Genomic DNA, 22,293 nt, shown 5'->3' on the forward strand with positions numbered 1-22,293 from the left:
CGGCCCTCTACAGTGTCTTCCAGCACAGAAAGGCAGAGGGAGCTCTAGCTTGTTCAGCGAGCCCATCCCCTAGTGCAGAGTGAGATGCAAGGGAGGGAGGCCAGCCAGGACAGCGGCATACCCAGCAGTGGGGCAGGAGGGTTGCAGATATGTCCTGCCCGGGCAGCTTAGTGAGGTCATGTCTCAAAATTAAAAAAAAAAAAATCAAAGAAGTGGGATAGAGCACCCCCAGCATGAGGGCGAGGTGAGGCGAGGTGAGGGAGAGCCCACAGGCCGATGGCTCCTATGCGTATGGTGTGCGTATGGGTGTGCAGCCCCTCAACAAAGTCAAGTCAAATCCAAACACACTCAGCATGGTTGCAGTGTGTCCCCAGAGTTCACATACTGCAAACTTAACCCCCAGGGGAACAGGGGGGTTCACAGGAGGGTGCGTCAGGAGGGGGCCTTCCTGTCATTAGCAGAGACTGTCAGCAGAGGAAGCATGGCTCTCCGGCTCCACGGTGCCCTTCCTCACCCTGTGGCGCCGCCTGCCGGTTGATGGAGCAACAACGTTCAGAGCCCTGGCCTCCGACTTCTCAGCTCCACCATCATGAGCCAAGAATTTCTCTGTCCACTATGAACCGCCTGGCCCAGTGTCTTCTGCAAAGCACCAGAGGGCAGACTAGGAGAGCAGGGTCGCACACCAGGACAGGAGGCTGCAAAACCGGCTCAGCATCCTACGACCCACCAGACCCATTCTGCCAACAGGGTAGGGAAGCCGGTCATGTGATCACACGCCTGGAGGCAGAAATGCTATTGCACAAGATCCAGCTCCCATTCAGGAGACAGCTGCCTGCGTAGAAGAACGCGCTCAGCCTGAGGAAGCGCATCAGGAGCGGCCCGCAGCAGCCATCCTGCTAGTGGCGCATGGCCTCTAAGACCAGGCGCGAGGCTGGGGGCGCCCGAGCTCCACCTTCCCCGACTCCACACTGCACAGCCTAGCTGGTGAGGTCAGACCAGAAATGGAAAGAAAAGCGTAGCAGTGACCACTGCCTGTCTACGTAGAAAACACCAACGAATGGAGAAGCTCTTGGAGCTAGTGCGCGATTTCAGCAAAGCTGCGGGCGACAAGGTGAATGCAGAGGCCGAGCGCTTGCCTGTGCACCAAGAAGGAGTTTTCAGGATTCCAGTGAAAGGTGCAGATGAAGAACTTGAGATGGAAATCTAACAACAGACATGCACAATCTGTATTGAAGGAAAAAAGTTCTGATGAACTGATGGAGGACCTAAGTAAATGAACAGGTAGCCCCTGTTGGGGGACAAGAAGACTCAGTGAGATGCCTGTTTGATTTACCGAGTCAGCGCAAACCCAGTCAAAACCCAAGAAGAGTATTCTGTGGCTATCAGCAAACTGATTATGAAGTCTACGTGGAACAGGAAGACCCCGAGTAGGCAATGCAAAACCCAAGGAGAACCCAGCCAGGGGGAGGACAGCCCCTGAGGCCTGAGCTCTTTGTGAAGCTGCAGGAACCAGGGTAGTGGGTACTGGCGGTAGAACAGACAAGCAGATTAGTGGGGCAGAAGGAAGCCCAGAAATGGACCCTCCCACAAACAGATCAGAGACCTACATGTAAAACACAAGATATCCGTGTCTCAGTTACTTTTCTCCCATTGCTGGGACCAAATACCAGCACCCAAATTGAAGGAAGGAGTGGTTTATTTAGCTCTCAGTTTGTGGAGGTTTCAGTCTACACTCTGCTGGCTCCCAGGCAGAGTGGCACATGGCAGAGGGCAGCCGTCTATGGCAGCAAAAAACACTAAAGAGCAAAAGGAAGGGCAGCAGCTGCAGCTCCTAGCCAGCCTCTCTCCCCTCCTTATACTGTAAACAAGCTGCCCTGGGCTGGGGGGTGTAGAACTCACACAGTGCAAGCAGGCTCAGGGGCCGGGGGTTCGATTCCCGGGCCTGTCATGCTGGCCCTGCCCCTGGGGCGTGTTGAGAGGGCAATTGAGACTGGGCGTGGTGGCGTGTGCCTGTAATCCCAGCTCTTGGGAGGCTTTAAACAGGCAGGTAACTACAAGTCTGATCTAGTAGTAAGACCCTGAACACCCTGTAGACCCTTCCCTAAAATACAAAAAAAAAAAAAAAAAAAAAAAAAAAAACCCTCCAACAATAAGAAAATAGAGGAGACAACCCACTCAGCCCTCCTCCTGTCCCTCTCTCAAACAGGTGCTTTTTTCCCTTCAAGAAATATATTCTGCTCAAGGGGCCGGGGAGGTGGCTCAGTAGGATAATCTGGGACACTGAAACACTCCCTGGTCCTGTTTAGGGCCTGGAATCACTCTTCTAGCCCTGGGCTTTCAAGCAGACCTGCCTCCTCCTCCGGAACCCTCCCAGCTAGCCAACCCTCAGGGCTCCTGAGCCACTGTGGCTCTTCCCATCCTCACAGGCAGCCTCAGAGGGGTGCACAGTCAGCCAAGGGACTCAGGCCCGGGTGGTCCTGGCCTTGACCTTCAAGTGCTGCGGGTGCTGAACAGCCCTCCAGCCTCCAAGAGGATGGGCATGGTCTGCGGTCACAGAGGCCAACACAGGCTGCCAGGTAGGTGCTGGGTCGGCTCCACGTGGTCACAGCACAGGGAAGGCCACAGCACAGAATCTGTTCCCACCAGGCCCCATACTTGCCTGCCCCGGTGATGGAGTCTGCCCAGCACTCTGGGATTTCCTGAAATGTGAGGCTGTATCCGTGGTGACTTTCGAGGTTAGGCCACCAGCTACAACATCTAGTGCAGCGTCTGCACATTCTGCTGGGCTGCCCCCAAACACCTAGACATCCAGCTTTGTAGGGCCACCTGCTGGGTCCTGGGCTCCCTCCTCCCTGGGATGCTGCCAGACCCCAACGGCCAGCTCACCACCTGATCCTGAGCTAACACTCTGCTGGCTGCTGGGTCAGTGGCTTCAGGCATCTGAGTCGTGATGGTGTCTCCCCTCAGAAATCTGCATCCCCTGGTGCTGGAGCTGGGGACCTCAGAGCCACTGATGAGTGGCTGACCGCAGACACTGTCAAGGCCACTTCTGAGCACCGTAGCTTTGTGAATGTGAGAGTTGGGTCTGACCCGCCTTGCTGGAGGGACCCTGTCTCTGGGAGGGAAGCCGTGACCCCAGGTGTGATGGCCTGTTATCCTCAGTGTTCACTCCTAGCTGAGCTCAGGAGCTTGGGTTCATCTGTTCCCCATGGAAACCAGGTCCCCACTAGAACCCAGAAGGACAGATGCACGGTGATCTGGCTTGCAAACCCGTCACCGGGAAGCTGGGTAACATTCGCATGCTGGGTGAGCGCCGCTGGGCACGGAGGCATCTCAGAGCATCTGGACAGGCCAGAGCTCAGGAAGCCAGCTTTGTCATGGGCATCCCTCTACGCTATTTGTGCAGAACAGCCACATTGACCCCAAGCAATGAGATGCCAGAGCACAGCCTCATCGTCGTCTGTGAGGTGATTCTGTGTTGCGAAGACTTCCTGTGCAACAGGTGCAGGTTATCCGGGGAGATGCACGCAGGGGTGGGAAGCGGCTCCACGTTACAAGGAGGGGCAGGCACGTGCAGTGCGGCCCCATGGGCGCCTCTCAAGCTTCTGTCTCCCCAAACCCTGCCCTCCCAATTTGCTCCCCCAGCAGGGGCTGTTTCTCCAGAGACCAAGGTCACTTATTAAGCATATTTATGGCCTGGTCTTGACAGGCGCAGGCGGCCCTGCGGGCTCCAGGCCTGAGCATCCTGGGAGAGCCATTGCCTCAGCTTCCTGTGCCTGGGCTTCAACTGTGGTTTCCACAAGGTGAGCCGTCTGACAGCTTGGGAAGAGCCTCCGAGCCAGCCCCAGGCCACCCATCTGCTCAGTGAGTCAGCTGCAAAGGTCAGGAAGAATCTCATGAAGACGGCCGGGCTGGATCTCTGTCCATCATGGCACCTCCTCGGTGGCTGAGGGTGTGGAACTGCAGCCTGGGGCTGCTGCCCCAGCAGGCGGAGCCCAAGGGCAGGGCCAGCATGTCCTTCCAACTGTACTCCCTCAGTCTCTGGGCAGTGACAGGGCAGCAAGCCTGTTGGCCTTTTGTCAACCAAGTCTAGGAGGGGAACACGGTAGATGAAGAGTCCTGGGGCCAGCTGCCAGGCCACATGCGCCTGTGCCTGGGGCCTGCAGGTATACCCAGCCACATCCTAGCCCCCTCATCCTTCTGGGCCTGGCCCCAGGGAGACCCACGCCAGTGCTAAGCCTCGTGACACCCAGGCCGCTGGCTGCCACAGGGCCTTTGCTGACCCGGGCCACATCAGGCTGCTCTGGGATACAGTTGTGAGTGGCCTTGCTGGTGGTGGCCCGAGGCCTCCCGATGCACACAGAACTCGGAACACAGAGGGGACACAGAGGTGGGGGGGGGACCTAGGATGCTGTGGGACAGACCGACACTGCCCCACCTGATGTCCAGACCACGTGTGACCAGCACCAGTAGCTTGGCAGAAGACGAGGACGCCGTGGCTCCATGGGTGCCCGAGGCCAGCGAGACCGCATGGGAGCAGCTCATGCCTGCCTGCCTGCTGCCCCTCTTCGCCCTCCTTTAGGCAGCCCTGAAAGACGCCGGATGCTGGCTCAGGCCTACCTGCTCTTGAGAACCGTTCCAGGCCCCACATTAGGGCTTGGGGCCAGGGCTTCCAGGTTTGCACCTGGCCTGCTGCTGCTTCTCCCCGAAAGTTCTCAGGGGCCTGGCCCCGGAGCTGCACCAGCCCCAGTGAGCCCAGGCAGTGCTCGGGGGCAGCAGGGTCCATGCCCACGTCCTGGGCCCACCAGGGCCTGGCAGGCTGCCGGCTGTGAGATGTCATGTGTTGTTTTCCATCTCTCCCTGGACTGTGCTGCAGTGGAGGTGACTGGGGGCCCCCAAGAGATAGATGCCCGGAGCCCAGACTTACCTGGGGACGGGCTCTTGCCAGTGTCTCTCCAGATGAAGGGCATGTGAGGGTCACTGGAGCTGTCCCTAGGGCTCTGAGCTGTTGCCAGCTGGTGTGGGGCAGCTCTGGCTGTCCTTAGAAGGTGCAGAAGACAGGTGAGGCTGTGGGAGGAGGGATGCGGCTGCAGCCCCGGGGCCTCTGTTGGTCCCCGCGGGGAGCACAGTCCTTGGACAGCTCCATTCTGCACTTCTGGCCCCAGAGCCGTGACAGGAGAAACTTCCACTTTGGGAGCCACCCCTGGGTGGCATTTGCTAGTACCATCCCAAGGGTTCCTGTGGCCCTTTGCGACCAGCACAAAAGGCAGCTGGGTTGACAGCTTTTTAAAATGCAAGTCTGCCCCTGCTGGTTTTAACTGGAAACCTTTTGAGTATCCCCTCGCTGACCTGACACAAACTCAGGTATTTTGGTGAGGTGAGTTCCTTTTAAATAAGCTGTCAGGAGAATTCATCTCAGGATGCTGAAGAGGCGTTAAGCCTCCCAGGACCCCTGCAACCGCCAGCTGCCAATCTGCAGGCATGCTGCTCCGGGGCTACTGCTTCCTCCAGCACTGCTGCTGGCCCCGGCCACTGCCCCAGGTCTGATGGCTGCCTACAGTCTGTTCCTGGCTCTTCTTGGACCAGAACTCAGCCCTCCCAGCTGGGCCAGGACCAGGGGCCCCATCGGCTCCATCTCTTCCAATGCAGCCCAGCCCTAAGCCAGGGCTGTGGTCTCCTGGGAGGACATCTACCTTGGCCAACTACCTTGGGCTGGGCAGAATCTGGGACTCTCCCCTGTGGGGGCGGAGGAGCCTTTGGGGATGGCCACCTCTTCCTGCCTCCTACAAGCACTGCTCCAGGGCTTGCCCGTCCCTCCCATCAACCCGACCTACAGGGACAGCAGGGCTTCACCCCTTCCTGCTGTCAGAGGAAGATCCCTGGAGACCATGCAGCCCGCAGCGTGGCTAACTGGAGCAGCTTTAAGGACGCCTAATGTTTCATTCCAATGGGTCCTTACTTCCCCTACCCAGCTCTTCAGTGGAGGAGGGAAACACAGGGCGACATCTCGGGGCTGCAGGGGCAGGTGACAGTCCAGAGGGTCTCTGGCCCTGAAGACCCTGCCCATACTCGCATCCATCCTTCAAGCATGCCGGGGTGGGGCCGGAAGCTGTAGGCGTCCAGCATCCTGGAGGCAGACCTGGAGGACGGGGTCAGCCCAGACGTGACAGTTCCTCGGCCCTCTTTGGGCAATAAATAGTGACCTGACGTCCACTTCCTACTGTGCACATCCTGCTGGGCACCCGGCCCGGAGAAGACAGATTTACAAATGAGCCGGCCCTTGCCTGGCTCCAGACCAGCACGAAGTCCCGGATGGCTGCCGTTCGGCTCCCAGCTGACACGACCCAGACACGCTGTGTCCCTCCTTGACCCTCAGGCCTGTGGGCTGCATGGTCCTACCAAACAACGGGGACTTATACTCCAGACAATAGCGTCTGGGCTAGGAGCAGTGACAACTTCTTAATTCCCAAGCACGGATCATCCCTAAACAGTCCCCGTGGTCTCTGATCTCCAAGGGCTGAGAGCGCAGTGACTTGTTAAACAGAATTCTTGTTTCTGAGCTACAAGAATACAAAGCTCTCTGAAGAATGTGCCTAACCTTTAAATATGTCAAAGGAGAAGTACTGAAATTTACAATAAGTTTACCTTTGAACAGAACACAGCTAAAAATGTTCGAGTCCAAATAATTCTGCTCTTTTTCTAGAAGGCACGGCACAAGGCTTACTCAAGCAAGGTGCTGCCCCGGCATCTCACGTCTGGGGTCGTTGTTCTCTCTGTTGCTTATCCTTTTGCAACACTGTTTTAGTAACTCCTGTGAGCAGAAGTCTTTTATCTCAAGCAGTCTCAGATAGTTTTGAAAGGAGGCAGCGTCTGGCGTCTGCAGAAGACTCTCATTTGGGGTGCTGGACTGGCGCTTCTGCTATTAAAACACGTAGAACGCGTGGAAGGCATCAGGTGCTGCTGCCAGACACCGAGCAGCTTGTGAGCGATGCTGCCAACACAGGGAGACAGGCCAGCCCCTCTCAGCTGCCGCTGGGCTGGCCTGCTCGGGGCCGCACGGGCCGCTCGAGGGGATGAGGCAGAGCTCGGAACCCGGGCCGAGAGGCAGAGGCGAGGGCGTCGTACGGGCTCTGGGATGGCCGGGCTGTACGCAACATGGAAGAGGAAGGCTCGGGGCAGGGCAGTGGGCACTGCGCAGCACCACGGGAAAGGGCGGCGGGTGAGCTGGGTCTCCAGTGGGGGGCAAGGACCACGCCCTCCAGTAGGGTCTACCCTGGACCCACACCGCGAGGCTTCAAGCAAGCCTCCCACCTGGGAGGCCAAGGGCTGGTGCTGGGCCCTTCCTGCCCAGTCCCTCAGTGGGACACAAGCCAAGCCTGCACTGCTCCAGCCGCACAGCCTGCGGCCAAGCTGCCTGCCCAAACCAGGATCGACGCTCTTCAAAGGAAGAGACCAGAATCCGAGAGCTCCCTTGCTTTCTCTTGTGTGAGAAAGCCAAAGTATAAATAATTTAAAGAACAAGATAAAAAGTAGCCAATAGGAAGAAAGAAGATAGATCTTTTGCAGATGGAAAGAGAAGAAAGAGATGGAGGGAGAGCAGGGAGCAGTGGTACACACCTGTGACCCAGCGCTTGGGAGGCTGAGGCAGGAGGGTTGCGGGCAGTTCAAGGCCAGCCTGGACTGCATAGCAAGACTCTGCCTCAAAGAGAGAGAGAGAGAGAGAGAGAGAGAGAGAGAGAGAGAGAGAATATAAAAAGAATTAAACTGTGTTATGTCCATCAAATATAATCATTACGACTTAGACAAGTAGTAACAGAAGTCTCTTTAATGTGCATCTATAATGTCTAGTACAATAAAAAGTAGCAGATATACAAAAAAGGAAAATGTCACCCATGCGCTCTCTGTCTGTCTGTGTCTGTTTGTCTGTCTCTCTCTCTGTCTGTCTGTCACACACACACACACCTCTACACACGCACCCCACCTCCACCACCACCAACAACAAAGAAAATAAGGCACAGCCACCCGAAGCAAACCCCCACATGGACTGGTGAGCAGTGGAATGTGTCAGGAGGGCCGCAGCGTAACCCTGAGCCCTCGCATTCGCCTGCGGCCTCAGGAGGTTTCCTAAGGCCGGCGTAGTCACTGGTGGGACAAGTACAGACAGGGACAAAAGTCAGCAGAGGAAGAAAATGGCAGCCCATGGCCTCTTAGCCAGGCACGGAGGGCAGAGGCTCAGAGAACGCTCCCTAACTGCATGAGCTGGCGCAAGCCAGGGTTGCCGCCAAGTGACAGGCATGGATCACGCAGAAAGACGCCAGTGAAGCTTGTGAAACTGAGCAAGCGCACAGCCTCGAGACCAACCCTGCATGGCATGTGCACCGGAGAAGCCGAACAGCCTGGCAGAAGGCTGAAAAATGGGGCAGAGGGGCTGGTGAGCTAGCTCAGCGGAATAAAGTGCCTGCGTAAGCAAGCGCAGGAGCCACGGTTCAACCCCTGGCAGCACATGCCGCACCGGCCCCACCCCCGGCAGCGCTGGGCTGGCCACAGAGTCCGGGCGCAGTGGCACACGCCTGTGATCCCAGCGCTGGGGAGGCTGAGAACAGGACGATCACTGTGAGTCCGAGCTGCGCAGTGAGACCCTGCAGCAACCAAATACATTTTTTAAAAAATAGGGCTGATGTCAGAGCCACTATCCACAGATGGCAAAGCAGGATGGCAGCTCTCACGGCCCTGATGGCCCGCTATGGCAGGACCGGCACCCTAGTCCTCAGAGGGTCCCCACACACCCCAGCTGCCACAGCAGCACTCAGGGTGCCCAGGAAGCCAGCCGGAGCTACACCTGACAGAGCCAGGAAGTACAGGAACAGACACAGATAGATGTCGGCGCCTGTGACCCAGGGGACGGCAGGCCCAGGGCACTCTCAGAGTAAGCAGAAAGGGAAACTGCATTTAAAGAGCCAGTGCAAGGGCCAGCCTAATAACTCAGTGGACTAAAGCACCTGCTTCGGCAAGAGCGCAGTGGCCAGGGTTCGAACCCTGGCATGCTGTGCTGGCCCCTCCCCTGGGGGATTATGAGATGGTGGCTGAGCCTGGGCGTGGTGGCGCACGCCTGGAATCCCAGCACTCAGGAGGCTGAAAACAGGAGGCTCACTACAAGTCTGATCTACGTAGTGAGACCCTGTAGACCCTGTACTAAATGCATTACACACACACACACACACACACACACACACACACACACACACTACAAACGTCAGAAAGAAGTAATAGAACGCTATCAACCCAGCGGTGGCAGAACAGCATCTGTCGGCAGCAGCACTGCCCGCGGGTGCTGCCAGACCCTACGGCTCAGCACACTCGATGGGTTCACTCCATGCATGGTTGCTCTCTAAGTGGGATGGAATTAAGTTAGTAGATAAAATGATATCTGAAAAGTATCCAGAGCTTTGGAAATTAAGAAGCAAATTTCTAGATAAGCTAAAGTTGACCTTTAGAGGGAGTCTTAAGAGAAATAAGAAAGTACTTTTGCTAAATAAGCACACAATGCTACAAATTTTTGAGATGCCACCAAAATAGTACTTTGAAATCTAGAAAAGGAAGAGCATCTTGTTGCATAGGTCCTGCTTTACCTTGGTCTTAACCATCCAGTAGAAAAGTATGAAGACGAAATATAGGAAGTAAAGCCATGTTGTTATGTTGAGCTGTGGGGGACTCAGGTCAATAATTTCTGACATTGCCAGTTAAACAGAAGACCCACTGCTATTATGGGCTACTGGACTCTTTTAGAATATTTTGCTGAGTTTACACACTTATAATATTCAATAACGGAACTTAGAAAAAAAGGGATATACAGATGAATGTCCATTTTGTATCTGTGTATTCAAAGAGGTTAGGATAGATATATAGTTGCATTCTCTTAATGAATAGAATGATTTGTTCTAATGGTGTTTGTAAATAGGATCTCAAGTCTGCATCTTGTACAGCAATTAACCACTAAGAAGAATATATGCAGTGTATTATTTGTTGAAACTGTACTTCCGATTTGATTTGAAATTGTCTCATTGCTATCTGTTTATCAATAAAATTTTGGGGAAAAAAAAAGGAAGAGCATAATAAACTCAAAACAAGCAATACAGGGCTGGCCAGATAGCTCAGCGGACTAAAGCACCTGCTTAGGCAGAGCACAGCGGCTGGGGTTTGATCCTCGGCATGCTGTGCTGGCCCGCCCCCAAGGTCACACTGAGATGGCGACTGAGCCTGGGTGTGGTGGTGCGCGCCTGTAATCCCAGCGCTTGGGAGGCTGGAAACCGGAAGATCACTACAAGTGCAATCTACTTAGTGAGACCCTATAGACCATGAAGACCCTTACTAAATACAGGAAAAAAAAGCAACATAAGCAAAGAAAGGAGTAAAAATAAATAAAATGAAAGCACAAAGACAATATAGAAATAATCAGGGCCTGGGGAGATAGCTCAGTAGAATAAGTGCTTGCCTGGCAAGCGCAGGGTCCTGAGTTCATCCCCAGCACAGAGAGAGAGAGAGAGAGAGAGAGAGAGAGAGAGAGAGAGAGAGAGAGACTAATCAAACCAAAATCTGGGTCTTCAAAAAGAGACAGTAATGTTGGCAAACTCTTGGTCATAATGAGCAAGTGAAAAAGAGGGAGATTCTGCTGCACGCCACACACTGCAGGGGTGACAGGCAAGTCTACGCCCCCAAATCTGACAAGGCAATTTCTTAGCAGCCAGCCGATTTAGAAGGTACAAATTACCAAAACATTCTCAAAAACAAATGCATAGCCTTTTCTCTTTTAAAGGCATTGAAGGGCTGATGAGCTAGCTCAGTGGACTAAGTGCATGCTGAGGCAAGCTCAGGGGCCAGGGTTCGATGCCCGCACCACATGCTGCACTGGCCACGGAGTCGGGCGTGGTGGCGCACGCCTGGAATCCCAGCGCTGGGGAGGCTGGAGACGGGAGGCTCACTACAAGCCCAAGTTGTATAATGAGCCCCCACACCAAATACATAAATATTTTAAAAAGAGAATTGAAATCACAGAAACTGTCCCAGAAAACTTCCAGCTCAGACAATTTGGCTGAGCAACTCTTTTAAAGTAGTAGTAAACCCAGCACTATACAGCCTCTCCCTGAAAAGGTGGAAGGAGCAGCAGCTTTCCGACTGACTGGATGAAGCTGGCATTATCCTGATGCTGAAGACAGGCAAGGGCAATGCAGAGGGAACCCCTCCCCAGAACAACATTCTCCACGAATTCTTTTTCCCCCGTGAAATTCTTATTTACACAGAAATTCTCATGGAACAGTAGCACATCAGTCTCCGGCTAACGGGTGGCTGTGTGGAGCTTGTCCTGGGACTAGGAGGCTGGTCAAACATTAAAAAATTACCCAGTGTTTTCCACTTATGTGGCACTTAGAGTTGTCACTTAGAGCAGCCAGAGTTCCAGGGACAACGACCAGGACGGAGGCCGCAGGGCTGGGAGGCGGGTGAAAGGGCGTCGTGCCGGGAGCTCCTGTCTGGGTGATGCGCAGGGTGGGCGCTGGGGGCGAGGGCAGGCGCAGCTCTGCGAATGAGCTCCATGTTCTGAGCTGCACACTCGAGGCGGCTCATGTGATGAGCTGGGTGTTCTGCGCACTTTCCCACAATAAAAACTAATCGATATAATTCATGCCATTAACTAATAAAAAAGCCACGCCATCCTCCCAACAGACACATATGCACCATTGCACAAACCTCCACATCCGCTCATCATTTCTAAAAACGTTCAGCAGCTAGGCACAGAGAGAAATCCCAGTGACCTGAAAGAGTACCCACTACAAATGAGCGGCAAGCTGTGTGCTGAGGACCACAGACCTGCTCCCCACCATCAGGATGAAGACGAAGAGACTGCCTGCATTCACCACAGGAATAGGAAGTCAGAGCCCAAGCAAGGACTGAGGCAGGAAAAGGAAACACAGCCTGTGCCCGGGAGAGCGGAGTGAAGCGCCCACCCGCCTGACCCCTGGGCCAGTGGCTGCCTCTACCGACAACCCCAAGGAGCCCACAAAAATCCTCCAGGATTAACAAGCGCGTTTGTGGTGGGTGCAAGATACAGCTCAAGATACAAAATCAAAGAGATTCGCCTGTGTAATCCATGAAAATTAGAAATAGAAAAACTGGGGCGGGGGAGATGGCTCAGTAGGATAAGCGCTTGACTGGCAAACGCAAGGATCTGAGTTCAATCCCCGGTTCTGCCAAAAAAAAAAAAAAAAAAAAAAAAAAAGAAAGAAAGGAAAAAGAAAAGAAATAGAAAAACTGTGAAAGGTGCCACATACAATAGCCCCAAGGGTGGGACCACATAAGTGTAAGTCCTACAGAACGCAGTCAAAACTCCCAGCAAGATCTTTGTGGATATTGACAAACTGATTCTAAAATTTTGTGGAAACTTCATGATTGAAAGTGGCCCAAACAATTTGGGAAAGAAGAACATGGAAAACCCAGGCTACCCCAAAGACTTGCTCTAGAGTGTGGGCTCAAGAGTAGGGCTGGAGGCACCAGGGACGCAGGCTAGGAGAGCCGCCAAGCTCCGGGCCCGAGCGTCTGGCCGTGCCCGGCTGACAGACCCTCAGGTGCAAAGGCACTGCAGTGTGGAAGAGGCCATTGCTTCTCTGGAGGTGCCGAGACACGTGGGTGTCCGCCTGCAAAATCCGTACTTCACAGCCCACAGAAAAATTAACTCATATATGTAAATATAAAACCGTAAATCTTGTAGAAGACAACATACAAGAGAGTTAGTTTTGTGGCCTTGGACACTGAATTCTCAGGCCCAACACCGAACACATGAAGTTACTGTATGCCAGACTTCACCAAAATGACGAGCTTACAACATTAGAAGGCAAAGCCGAGGCACAGACAGGGTGAAACCTCTGCAAATCACAAACCTGGTGAAGAAATTGTATGTAGCTCCCCTCAAACATGGACACTATGAAAGCCACCAAGTGTGAAAACAAGCCAAGGACTGCGAAGACACCACCAAATGTCAAGCACTCAACACTTGCTCAATGTCATCAATCAGGGAAAGGCAAATTAAACCTGCAGCAGGGCACTGCACATGCCCCTTAGAGCACAAAAATGGAGGAAAACCAGCTGAGAAGCTGACGGTGCAAGTGTTGGCCAGGGTGCGGGGACCAGAGCTTGCCATTCTAGCACACACCCAAGGGTCACAGCCCTGTTGGAAATGCTTCTGGCTTCCTGCAAAGCTAAGCGACACTTCCCGTTGGGCCCGAAGCGTGCATCCTCGGTAGCCTCTTCAAATGAATGAACAGACCTGGGCGCACAAAGCACTGCCCGTGCACATTTGTCCATAATTGCTCGGAATTGGAAACATCCCAGATGCTCTTCCTTGGGCAAGTGCACGAGCAGGACGTGCTGCCCCCACACCCTGGAAGCCACTCCGCAGGACAAAGGCTGCATTACCCGCATGGGCAGCGGCACAGACAGGCCCCAGGTGCGTGATGTGAGCGGGGTGTCTGACTCAAGGGGCCACGTCCATTTGCAGGCCATCCTGGAAAAGGCACAGTTTCAGGGAGGTGCACTTGCAGGGCAGTGGTTGCTAGGTGCTGGGAGAGGTGGCTGGCAACAGGCCAGAACCAGTGCTGGGGGACAGGACGGAACCGGCCACACGAAGCAGGGGCTCCATGCCCATGCCAACGTCAAAACCCATAGATGTAAACAAGCAAAACCGAACGTCACTGATGTGAACTAACAGATGAGCTTTTGGGCTTATTTGCTTTGAAAACAGAAACACAGAGCTGTTGCCTGTGCCATTTATCACCCCTGCCCAGCCCCACTAAGTCACCCATCAGGCTCTCGGAGTAGGGCAGTGGTTCCTGATGGCACACCTGCAAACAGGAGTCAGAACGAGCCGCTAAATAAGCCCTCTCATTCGCCTGCATGAGGGCCACAGTGCAGGCCGCAGGCCCCCGGCCTGCCTGGCCTTCTGGCCACCCCAGCTTCCCTGCCCATCCCCAGACATGCCTGCATGCCCTGCCCCACGCCACGGCATGTGCTGCCCCTCTGCTGGAGGCTTCTTCCCAGGCGTGAGTGGACACACGTGGACAGGTTCCCCTTGAGAGCGCCCCCGGCCACTCCCACCCTGACCCACACACACAACGCTGCAGACGCCGGTTCAGGGCCTGCCCCAGCCGCACATGCTTCTCAAAGAAGGCAGCCAGATGCTGCCCTGGCCATGGCTCAGTGGCCTGCAGCTTCATGCTGGTTGCTGAAGTGTCCCCAGCTCCAGCACAAGCAGCCTCTGGGGCAGGAAATGAGCCTTTTCTTCTGAAGCAGCACGTAGGACCCCATCCCTGCAGATGTTACAGATTTCAGGGGAGGGGTCGAGAGCCCAGGGCTGAGAAGTGAGTTCCTCCGGGGCACAGGCACAAGCATCTCGTATGAATTAACTAATGAGCCAAGGAGCTAGCTTAGTGGTCAGGCAAGCAAGGACAGCTGCTGGCCAGTATCGTGCGGCCAGCTGTGATGACACTGAGCTTGAGCCCGCCCCTCGCTGCTTCTTGGCCCCAGTGGAAACCCCAAACCCCCCCTCCCAAGCCCTGGAGTTCTTGCCGCTCAGCCTCCATCTTTCCCCTTCCCACCTGTCCTCCAGACCAGCCCTGGTGCTGAAGAAGCAGTCCCCACAGGGCGCAGGGGGTTCAGACTGATTCACAGCCCTCACCCAGCAACTGCTCCAGGTGCCCGGCTGGTGACAGCAGTGAGAGGCAGGAGGGGCTGGGCCTCCAGTCTCCTTGGGTCCCTTTGGCTACTGTGCCTCTGCGGCCATCCAGGGCAGGAGGACCACGAGGTTCACAGAGACCTGCTGAGCAAGGACCCCACACCTAGAACAGCTATCCGCAGGTGAGACCTCGGGGGCTGTCTCCCACTCCAGACTCACCCACGCTTCCACTCCAAGTCCGCGTGGCCCCAGGCCCCCCATCTGTTTCCTGCCCCTCTGGCTTTTCCTCTTCCAGAATGCCACTTAATTGGAGTCTACAGCAGCTTCTGAGCCTGCATGCAGTGTGAAATATCCCTCCGTGAACCTGCATCTTAACGAGGCCTGAGGAGAGAGCCTTGATTTCATGTGTGTGGGTCACCAAGCACACAGAGATGGGGCGACGGTGGGAGGGGGCAGTGGGTGTCATGTCTGATGGGGACAGGGTTGTTCCAGGAAGGTGGTAGTGGCTGTGGGATGGTGTGACCGCAGCTCAAGTCTGATCTGATGCGAAATTTATCACCATGAATAGGGGGCTGGAAATGTTTTCTCATCTTAACTACGTAGCCGTATGTGGCCATGTTTCTTGGTTGGTGAAAATGCAGGCAGCCTCAGGCTCCTGCCATGGGCACAAGGCCTGACGGGCCCACGCTGCCCTCTGAAGCTCTGCAGCCTCCTCAGGTCCACAGCTGGCATCCTGGGGCCTTCCAGTGCAGCCTAAAGAAACCAACAAGGGGCCGGGGCCATTCCTCGCTGCCGGTCCCAGGTCTCGAGCCTTGTCTGGGAATGACCTACTCATAAAGTGCTTGCTTTCTGTAGCCTGAGCCTCCGGACACTTTGTCCTTGGAGAGGAAGTGGTCGCAGAACATCATCCATCTGAATGTGGACAAGCCCGTGGGGCCCAGCACTCGGTACCAACGCAGAGCAGCAGGCCAAGCCCCAGAGCTGCCCCAGGACAAGCCCTTCCTCAGGATTCATGCCCAGCTGGAGCCACCCCTGGCCAGCTCCAAGGCCCTGCCTGCTCCCTCACTATCCACCCACCTCACCAGGGACTGACCCTGTCCCCAGGGGAATCACCAGAGGGTCTGCCTGGACACCCCGGGCCAAGCAGCTCCAGGTCCCATCTCATTCCAACTGTGAAGGTTTAGGCGGCCATGCCTGCCGTGTGCCCTCGTGGGGGGCGTGCGTGCCTCGTGGTCTGTGTGCACCTGTGCATCCTCTGGCCACCACCCATGCCAGCTGGCAATAGCCCACATCCACGTGGCCACGCCTCCCTTCCCACGGGCAAGGACCCCTCCTCCCAGAAGCATGCCCCTCTGCCCCTCAGGGTCACCTTCATTGTCCCAAATCCACAGTCCAAAGTCCAAACACAGGAATTCATAAGCTTAACTCTGTATTCTCAACCTATAGCATCCCCCATTCTCTGTCTGTCTGTCTGTCTCTCTCTCTCTCCCCTCCCTCCCTCTCCCTCTCCCTCCCTCCCCCTCCCATGTCTCTGTTTCAGCTGGGGTCTTTCTATGTCCCCAAGATGGACCCCTTGATCCTCCTGCCTCAGCTTCCCAAGTGCTGGCACTAAAAGTGTGTGCACCTCCATGCCTGGCTCTAAAACTTTGAATATGCCTGAGGTCAGCAGACACTAAAAAATATCAATCCTTGATGTTTACCATTCTTGGCTGTGGCTAGTCTTATTCTGCTCGTGCCTGCCTGTAACCCCCTCCCCAGGTCACAACTCTGCAAATCTGAGATCATTTTGTCTACACATATTTCCACACACATCTCTCAGGGATAAGAACCCTCTGAGAAACCACGCCCGCACTGGCTGCACAACAAGAATGTATGTACAGGCTACGTCCAGCCTTGTGTCTGTCTGGTCTGTCACCACCCTACCTCATCTCTCGTGCCTTGGCTGCAGTGTTAGGGAAAGCCAGGTGGTGGGCTCTGGGTGGGTCCCCATGGCCTGGGTCTTGCCAGTGTGCCCCTCAGCTGTACACGCATGCTGCCCCATCACCCTGCCCCTGTGCATCTCGTGGGTCGTTGGCTATGTCAAAGGGCTCCATGGGGCCCAGAGCCACTGTTCTGATCTGAGACTTCACAGGGACAGGGCACATCCGCTGCACTTGGCCAGAGCCGCTCTCTCCCTCAGGACCTCCGCCCAGTGGCAGGGCTGTGGCCATGTCAGGATCACACACAGCGGCGTCCCAGTGCCCACCTCCTCCTGTGCTCCCTGGCAGGGCCGAGCTGCTCTGGGGTGCTGCCTCTTCGCCTGCAGAGCTGCCAAGCACACGCACACAGCAAGGGCCAAGAGCGCTGGGTTTCCTGAGGGCCATGGGCTCTTCAGGACGAGGAGGTGTACGGTCCCTCGGCCCTGGTCAGCTCCCCTCAGCCCGGAGAGCACCCATGGCCCAGCCTGGGAGGGGCAGAAACTGCAGCGGGCTCGCTCTGTGGGACCACTTCCTACCCCTGGGACCGCCAGGGCAGGGCCACCCTGGCCTCCTCCTTGGGGTCGTCTCTGTCCCTAGAGCAGCCCACTCGCTCTGCAACTCCTGAACTTGAAAATACTCCAAGTGCAGAAAAGCCACAAAGACAGCACCAAAGTCTCCGCCTGCCTGCCAGACTGCTGCTTCCACCCAGTGTGGGCCCCTTCAGCACGTGCCCCTCGGCTGCCACCACTCCCCAGCTCAGCCACCTTTCTCTCTGGCCCTCTGACGGTCAGCCACAGATAGCCCGCTCCTCGGCCGCTAGCTGCTTGCTTGTGCTTTCCAGTGTGAGGACACTGCCTGTGGAGGGGCGCTGGGGGTGGCCTGAGGGTGCAGGACAGGAACGACGGGAAAATACCCCGGCTCTGACCCAGGGACCGATTTTCTTGCTTGTGGAAACAGGTGTCAGCTCTCCCTCCCAGAGCCTGCAGTCTTATGGCCTGGGTGCTGCCCCATCCTCTCTTGACCCATGTGCCACGGACCTTGGGCAGTGCTTGTGGTATGCTGCCATCCCATGCCCTCACCGAGAGCCTCCAGTCCCCGCGAAGTCAGGTCCAGTCCCATTGGGGAGCAGTGCATCGTGGTGGCAGGGAGCCCCAGATGGCCCCTGGGCTACAGGGATGGCAAAGGTGATGTGTGCACAGAAGGCCCTGGCTGGTGCCTGATTGGTCCTTGGGGGAGGGGCACCCCCCACCATCCACAAGTGCTCAGAGCTTGGTCCTGAGGGCCCTCCCACCCCTGCAGGCAGAGCACATGGGCTCCGAGGTGAGAAGCACTTTGTCTTGGTTTAGACATTATAATGCTTTCAGACTTATCAGAAAATAGGTCATCCAGGTCCTGATGGAGCCAAGCACACTCTCAGCAACCATAAGGGGTCCTGGGCTCCCTGCCGGCCATGACATCCCTTACCATGGGGGAAAGGACAAGCCAGCCTTCCCAGGGCCTCTCCCACCAGCTGAGCTTCAGACATGATAGGAGGCCACCGCAGGCCCAAGGCCAGGCACACACTGTGTGTCCCTGTGCACGTGTCGGTGCATAGAGACCCATGTGTGCACGCCTGTGTGGAGGCGTGTGTGTCTACTCTGCTTCTGTCTGCATGTGTATGTGTGCACGTGCCTCCACGTGCATCAGCCCATGATATCCTGGGCCTCAGAACGTTGGGCTGGACTTGTCAGGGCCTCTGGGTCGCAGGAAAACAGGAGCCCTCATAGGGATAGTGTGTGTCCAGGGCAATGGGGCTGGAGTCCATGGCGGACCAGATGTGGCCTGGAGCTCAGAGTTGTGGCCGTGTTATGTCTGGCAGAGATGCCACTGGGTCCTGGGCCAGAGGGCTTCAGGGGGTAAGATACAGCTGGACCAATCCCTGGCTATGCTCAGATCTGAACCAGACCTGCCAGTCCCCAGGCCTCAGCCAGCACTGGCCTGAACGTGCCATCGCGCCCCACCCCACACGCTTTTTGCATGCATGGACGTGGGACCCTCATGAGCGGTAGTCTGGGCTGCCAGCAAGGAACTGTAAAACCCGAGGCCGGAGCAGGAGGCTGGTCCAGGCAGCTGCAAAGCCACATCAGACTGAGGGCAGAGCCACAGGGCCAGAGCCATAGGACTGCCCCAGGGACCCTCTGACACCCATACGTCCCAGACTCCAGGCTTCTGCTTTGAGTGAAATCTGGACACCTTGTTCTGGCTGCCCCCTCCCCACAAGTCCCACACCCAGGCTGCATGCTCAGAAAACCCCTGGCTGTCTTCAACAGTGACAACTCTAAGTTGGTCAGAAACTTTACCACCAACTTCCAGCTCACTTCTCCCATTCAAGTGCTAACCAGGCCCGACCCTGCTTAGCTTCCGAGATCAGGCGAGATTAGGTGCGTCCGGGGTGGTGTGGCTGCACACATTCAGCTCATTTCTAAACACAACTTTCATTCACAAGTGCCAGGATGAACTTTCCTCGTGGGGAACCAGGAGGAGCCCTGTTTTTGGAGAAAGTGGCCATTTTATTGGCCAGTGGCCCAATACCTCCAAACATGGTCAACCAGAGGGAAGCTCGTGGATGAGAGTGTGGCCTGCTCAGCCAGATGTGGGAAGGCAGTGAGCATTTGCCAGATCTGCCGCCGACTGATGGGAAGCTGGCCCTACCCGCTCTTAACACGGCAGACCTTAGCGGGAGAGGGAGGAGAGGGCCCAGGCCTCCCTGCGGGAGTGTTCTCCCAAGCCCACAGAGCGGCTTGTGTTCTGGCCTGAGAAGTCTTGTCAGGCATCCTTGGAGTCTGTCACTCCAACACTGTGGCTGAGTCCTTCAAAGAAAAATGGAAGCTACATGCTCTGAGGGCACAGAGGTGGCAGCAAGGGCTGGGAGACACTTGACTGGCACCGTGACTGCCCCAGAAAGGGAGCTTGTCCCAGGGTGGATGCTCGACAGGCTCTTGTGGGCTCCAATGGCCAAGACCGGGCCAAGTTGGCCTGGAGCCTGTGAGCAGTGAGACTGGACAAATGGCACTTTGGCAGGTGGAAAGATGTCTCCTGGAGGTCCAGTGCCAGGGGTCGTGGGACCTGGGGCAGGGGGACCCCTGGGGGCTGAGGCTGAGCGGCCTTCCTGCCCCCCACTCTGTAGTTGGTGTTGGAAAAGGACTCATAGAGCCAAGGGCCAGGGAGCAGGGCGGGGGCGGCTCAGGGGCTGTGGCCCCCTGGGAGGCAGCAAGAGCACCCCCACGAGCTCGAGAGTCCTCCCTGGGCAGAGGTGATCAAAGACAGGAGCTTGAGCGGTGAAACGTGGGGCCTGACCGGAGCAGGAAGGTAATTTCTCACGCTGTTTACCACACCCGGAGCCCTGTTGGCGCCTGTGGCTGGGGTGCTCTGCCACACCCCCTGTTCCGAGCCTGCTCGGGGCCCCACCCGGGGACACCTGTGGCCTGAGCTCTCCTGCAGGCCAGCAGGCACCCAGGGGAGGGTCCGTCGTGCCCCCAGAGTCACGGACAGATGATAGCCCCTCCCAGCACAGTTGTCTCCCCAGCGTGGCACCTTGTCATGCTGAAGTCCCGAGGTGAAGGCAGGATTCTGCTGAGAGTACAGAGGGCTCGGAGTGGGCAGGGCCGGCCAGCGCCTCCCTGTGAGTGCGGCACAGCACAGAGAACCTGCCTGGCTCCTGCCCTTTGACCCCTGCCTTCTTTACTTCCCCTGGGCCACAGGAACTCTGTGCCCTCCAGACTGCCCAAGTACTGGAGCCAAGGTAAGGTTTGGAAGGCGTTTTTGGCCCTGACTTCCTTGTGGACACCCTCCACCATCCCTGCTTAGGCAGGGGCCCTCCAGGGCTGACTCCATCTTTCCAGGCACCCCATTCAAGCTGATGCCCGCCAGGGTGCCCAGGATGCTCTGTTCAGACCCTAGCAGGGCCCTTGGCCACTCAGCTCAAGTTCTAGACATGCCACGCCCCTCCACACCCACACACCCCACTCTTCCCAGGAGAGACACTGCTACCAGCAGCAGTGGCGACACTCTGAGAGGCCCCGTGCCCAGGAATCTGCAAACCTCCCTCATTTGCTACCGAATGTCCCCCCTTCTTGGGCTTCGCAGATGACAGGACTGGCTTAACCAAGACTGCAGCTGGTCCTCAGGCAAGGAATGGGGCAGGGCAGGCAGAGGCCCTGGAAAGCTACCCTGGGGGCTCTGCAGCAGAGGACAGGCATTAGCCTTTGGGGGCACAAAGCCCCCTGAGAAGCTTATGAGAGGGCCCCTCCCCTGGAAAGTGTACTCAGCCTTGCCCCAGAGCTCACTGATGACACCACTGGCTCCCTTCAGTAGAAGGCCAGACTGGTCCCTTGGAGTAACAAGTGGGAAGAAAGAGTCAGGCTGCCCTGGGGTGCCCCGCTGGTCACCCAGCTCCGGGGATCAGAGGGCACACTCCGTGGAGGTGACGAAAAAGGAAGAGCGCTCACCTGGATGACGACCTTGACGCTGGCCGTGTCTACTGTGGGTGTGCACACCAGCCCCCCGGGGTGCTGGCCGTCAGCGCTGCGGTTCTGCTGGCCCATGGTGAACAGCATGGGCACGGCCAGCAGCCCCGAGGCCAGCCAGATGGCACTGATGAACTTCTTGGTGCGGCGGCGGGACATGAGGGTCTTGGCCTTGAAAGGGTGGCAGATGGCCAGGTAGCGCTCCACGCTCAGGCTGGCCACATTGAGGGCTGTGGCGTAGGTGCAGGCATCCCGCAGGAAATAGTAGCCACGGCAGACGGCATCCCCGAAGGCCCACGGGTGGTGCACCCAAATGAAGTTGTACAGCTCCACTGGCATGGCCAGCAGCAGGATGAGCAGGTCAGACAGCGCCAGGCTGCCGAGGTGGTAGTGCACGGTGCTCTGCAGACTCTGCAGGGACTTCTTGCGCGCCAGGGTGAAAGCAGTCACCGAGTTGCCCACTGTGCCCACTATGAACAGCGCCAGATACACCGCGGTCACCAGCACCTTGGAGTAGATGTCGGTGTTCACGTCCAGCTCGCTGCTGGGAGCTTCCAGGATGGGTTCTGACATGTTGCCCGAGCCATTCACGAAGCCGGGGGCCAGAAGCGCCTCCTCCAACCCAGTCTGCGGCGGCCGGAAGGGCTGAGCGCCCTGCGCTCCCGGGGTGCCCGGCGCGGAGCTGTTGAGGCGCATGGTGGGCACCTGGGTGCCGGCTTTGTCTCAGTCTCCGGCGCTAGAAGTCGGGGCGAGAGTGGGAGCGCCTCCGGCGGCGACAGGCGAAGAGGAGCCGGCGGGGAGGGTGCCGAGGTGAGGGCAGCGCCGTCCAGCAGCGGAGCGCGGGGCCGGGACCGGACTGGAGCGGGCTCTGCGCGCTGCTCGCCTCTGGACTCCAGCTCTGGGCTCTGGCTTCGGACTCCGCGGCGCCTCGCTCCCTCTGCGCTCCGCGCTGCCCGCGATCTCCAGACCTCGTGGTTCCGGGCCTCCGCGGCGGCCGCGCGGTCCTCGGGCTCCGGCTTCGGCTCCGGCTCCACAGCGGCGGGAGCTGTGGCGCTGAGCGGGGCGCACGCACGGCCGCCGGCGCGCTCTCCTCCCTCGCCCGCGTTCCGCC

General features: G+C 57.0%; 1 protein-coding gene across 1 annotated transcript in view; it reads right to left on the bottom strand.

The window, feature by feature from the left end:
* Positions 1-21,878, bottom strand: part of Ntsr1 (neurotensin receptor 1) — a 43,308-nt gene extending 21,430 nt beyond the window's left edge. Inside the window, exon 1 of the mRNA XM_004644163.1 lies at positions 21,165-21,878. Within this exon, the coding sequence (XP_004644220.1) occupies positions 21,165-21,878 (714 nt within the window). The remainder of the gene's footprint in view (positions 1-21,164) is intronic.
* Positions 21,879-22,293: the final 415 nt, after the last annotated feature.

This window comes from Octodon degus, unplaced genomic scaffold (assembly GCF_000260255.1).
Source record: "Octodon degus isolate 3935 unplaced genomic scaffold, OctDeg1.0 scaffold00194, whole genome shotgun sequence".
NCBI classification, from domain to species: Eukaryota; Metazoa; Chordata; class Mammalia; order Rodentia; family Octodontidae; genus Octodon; species Octodon degus.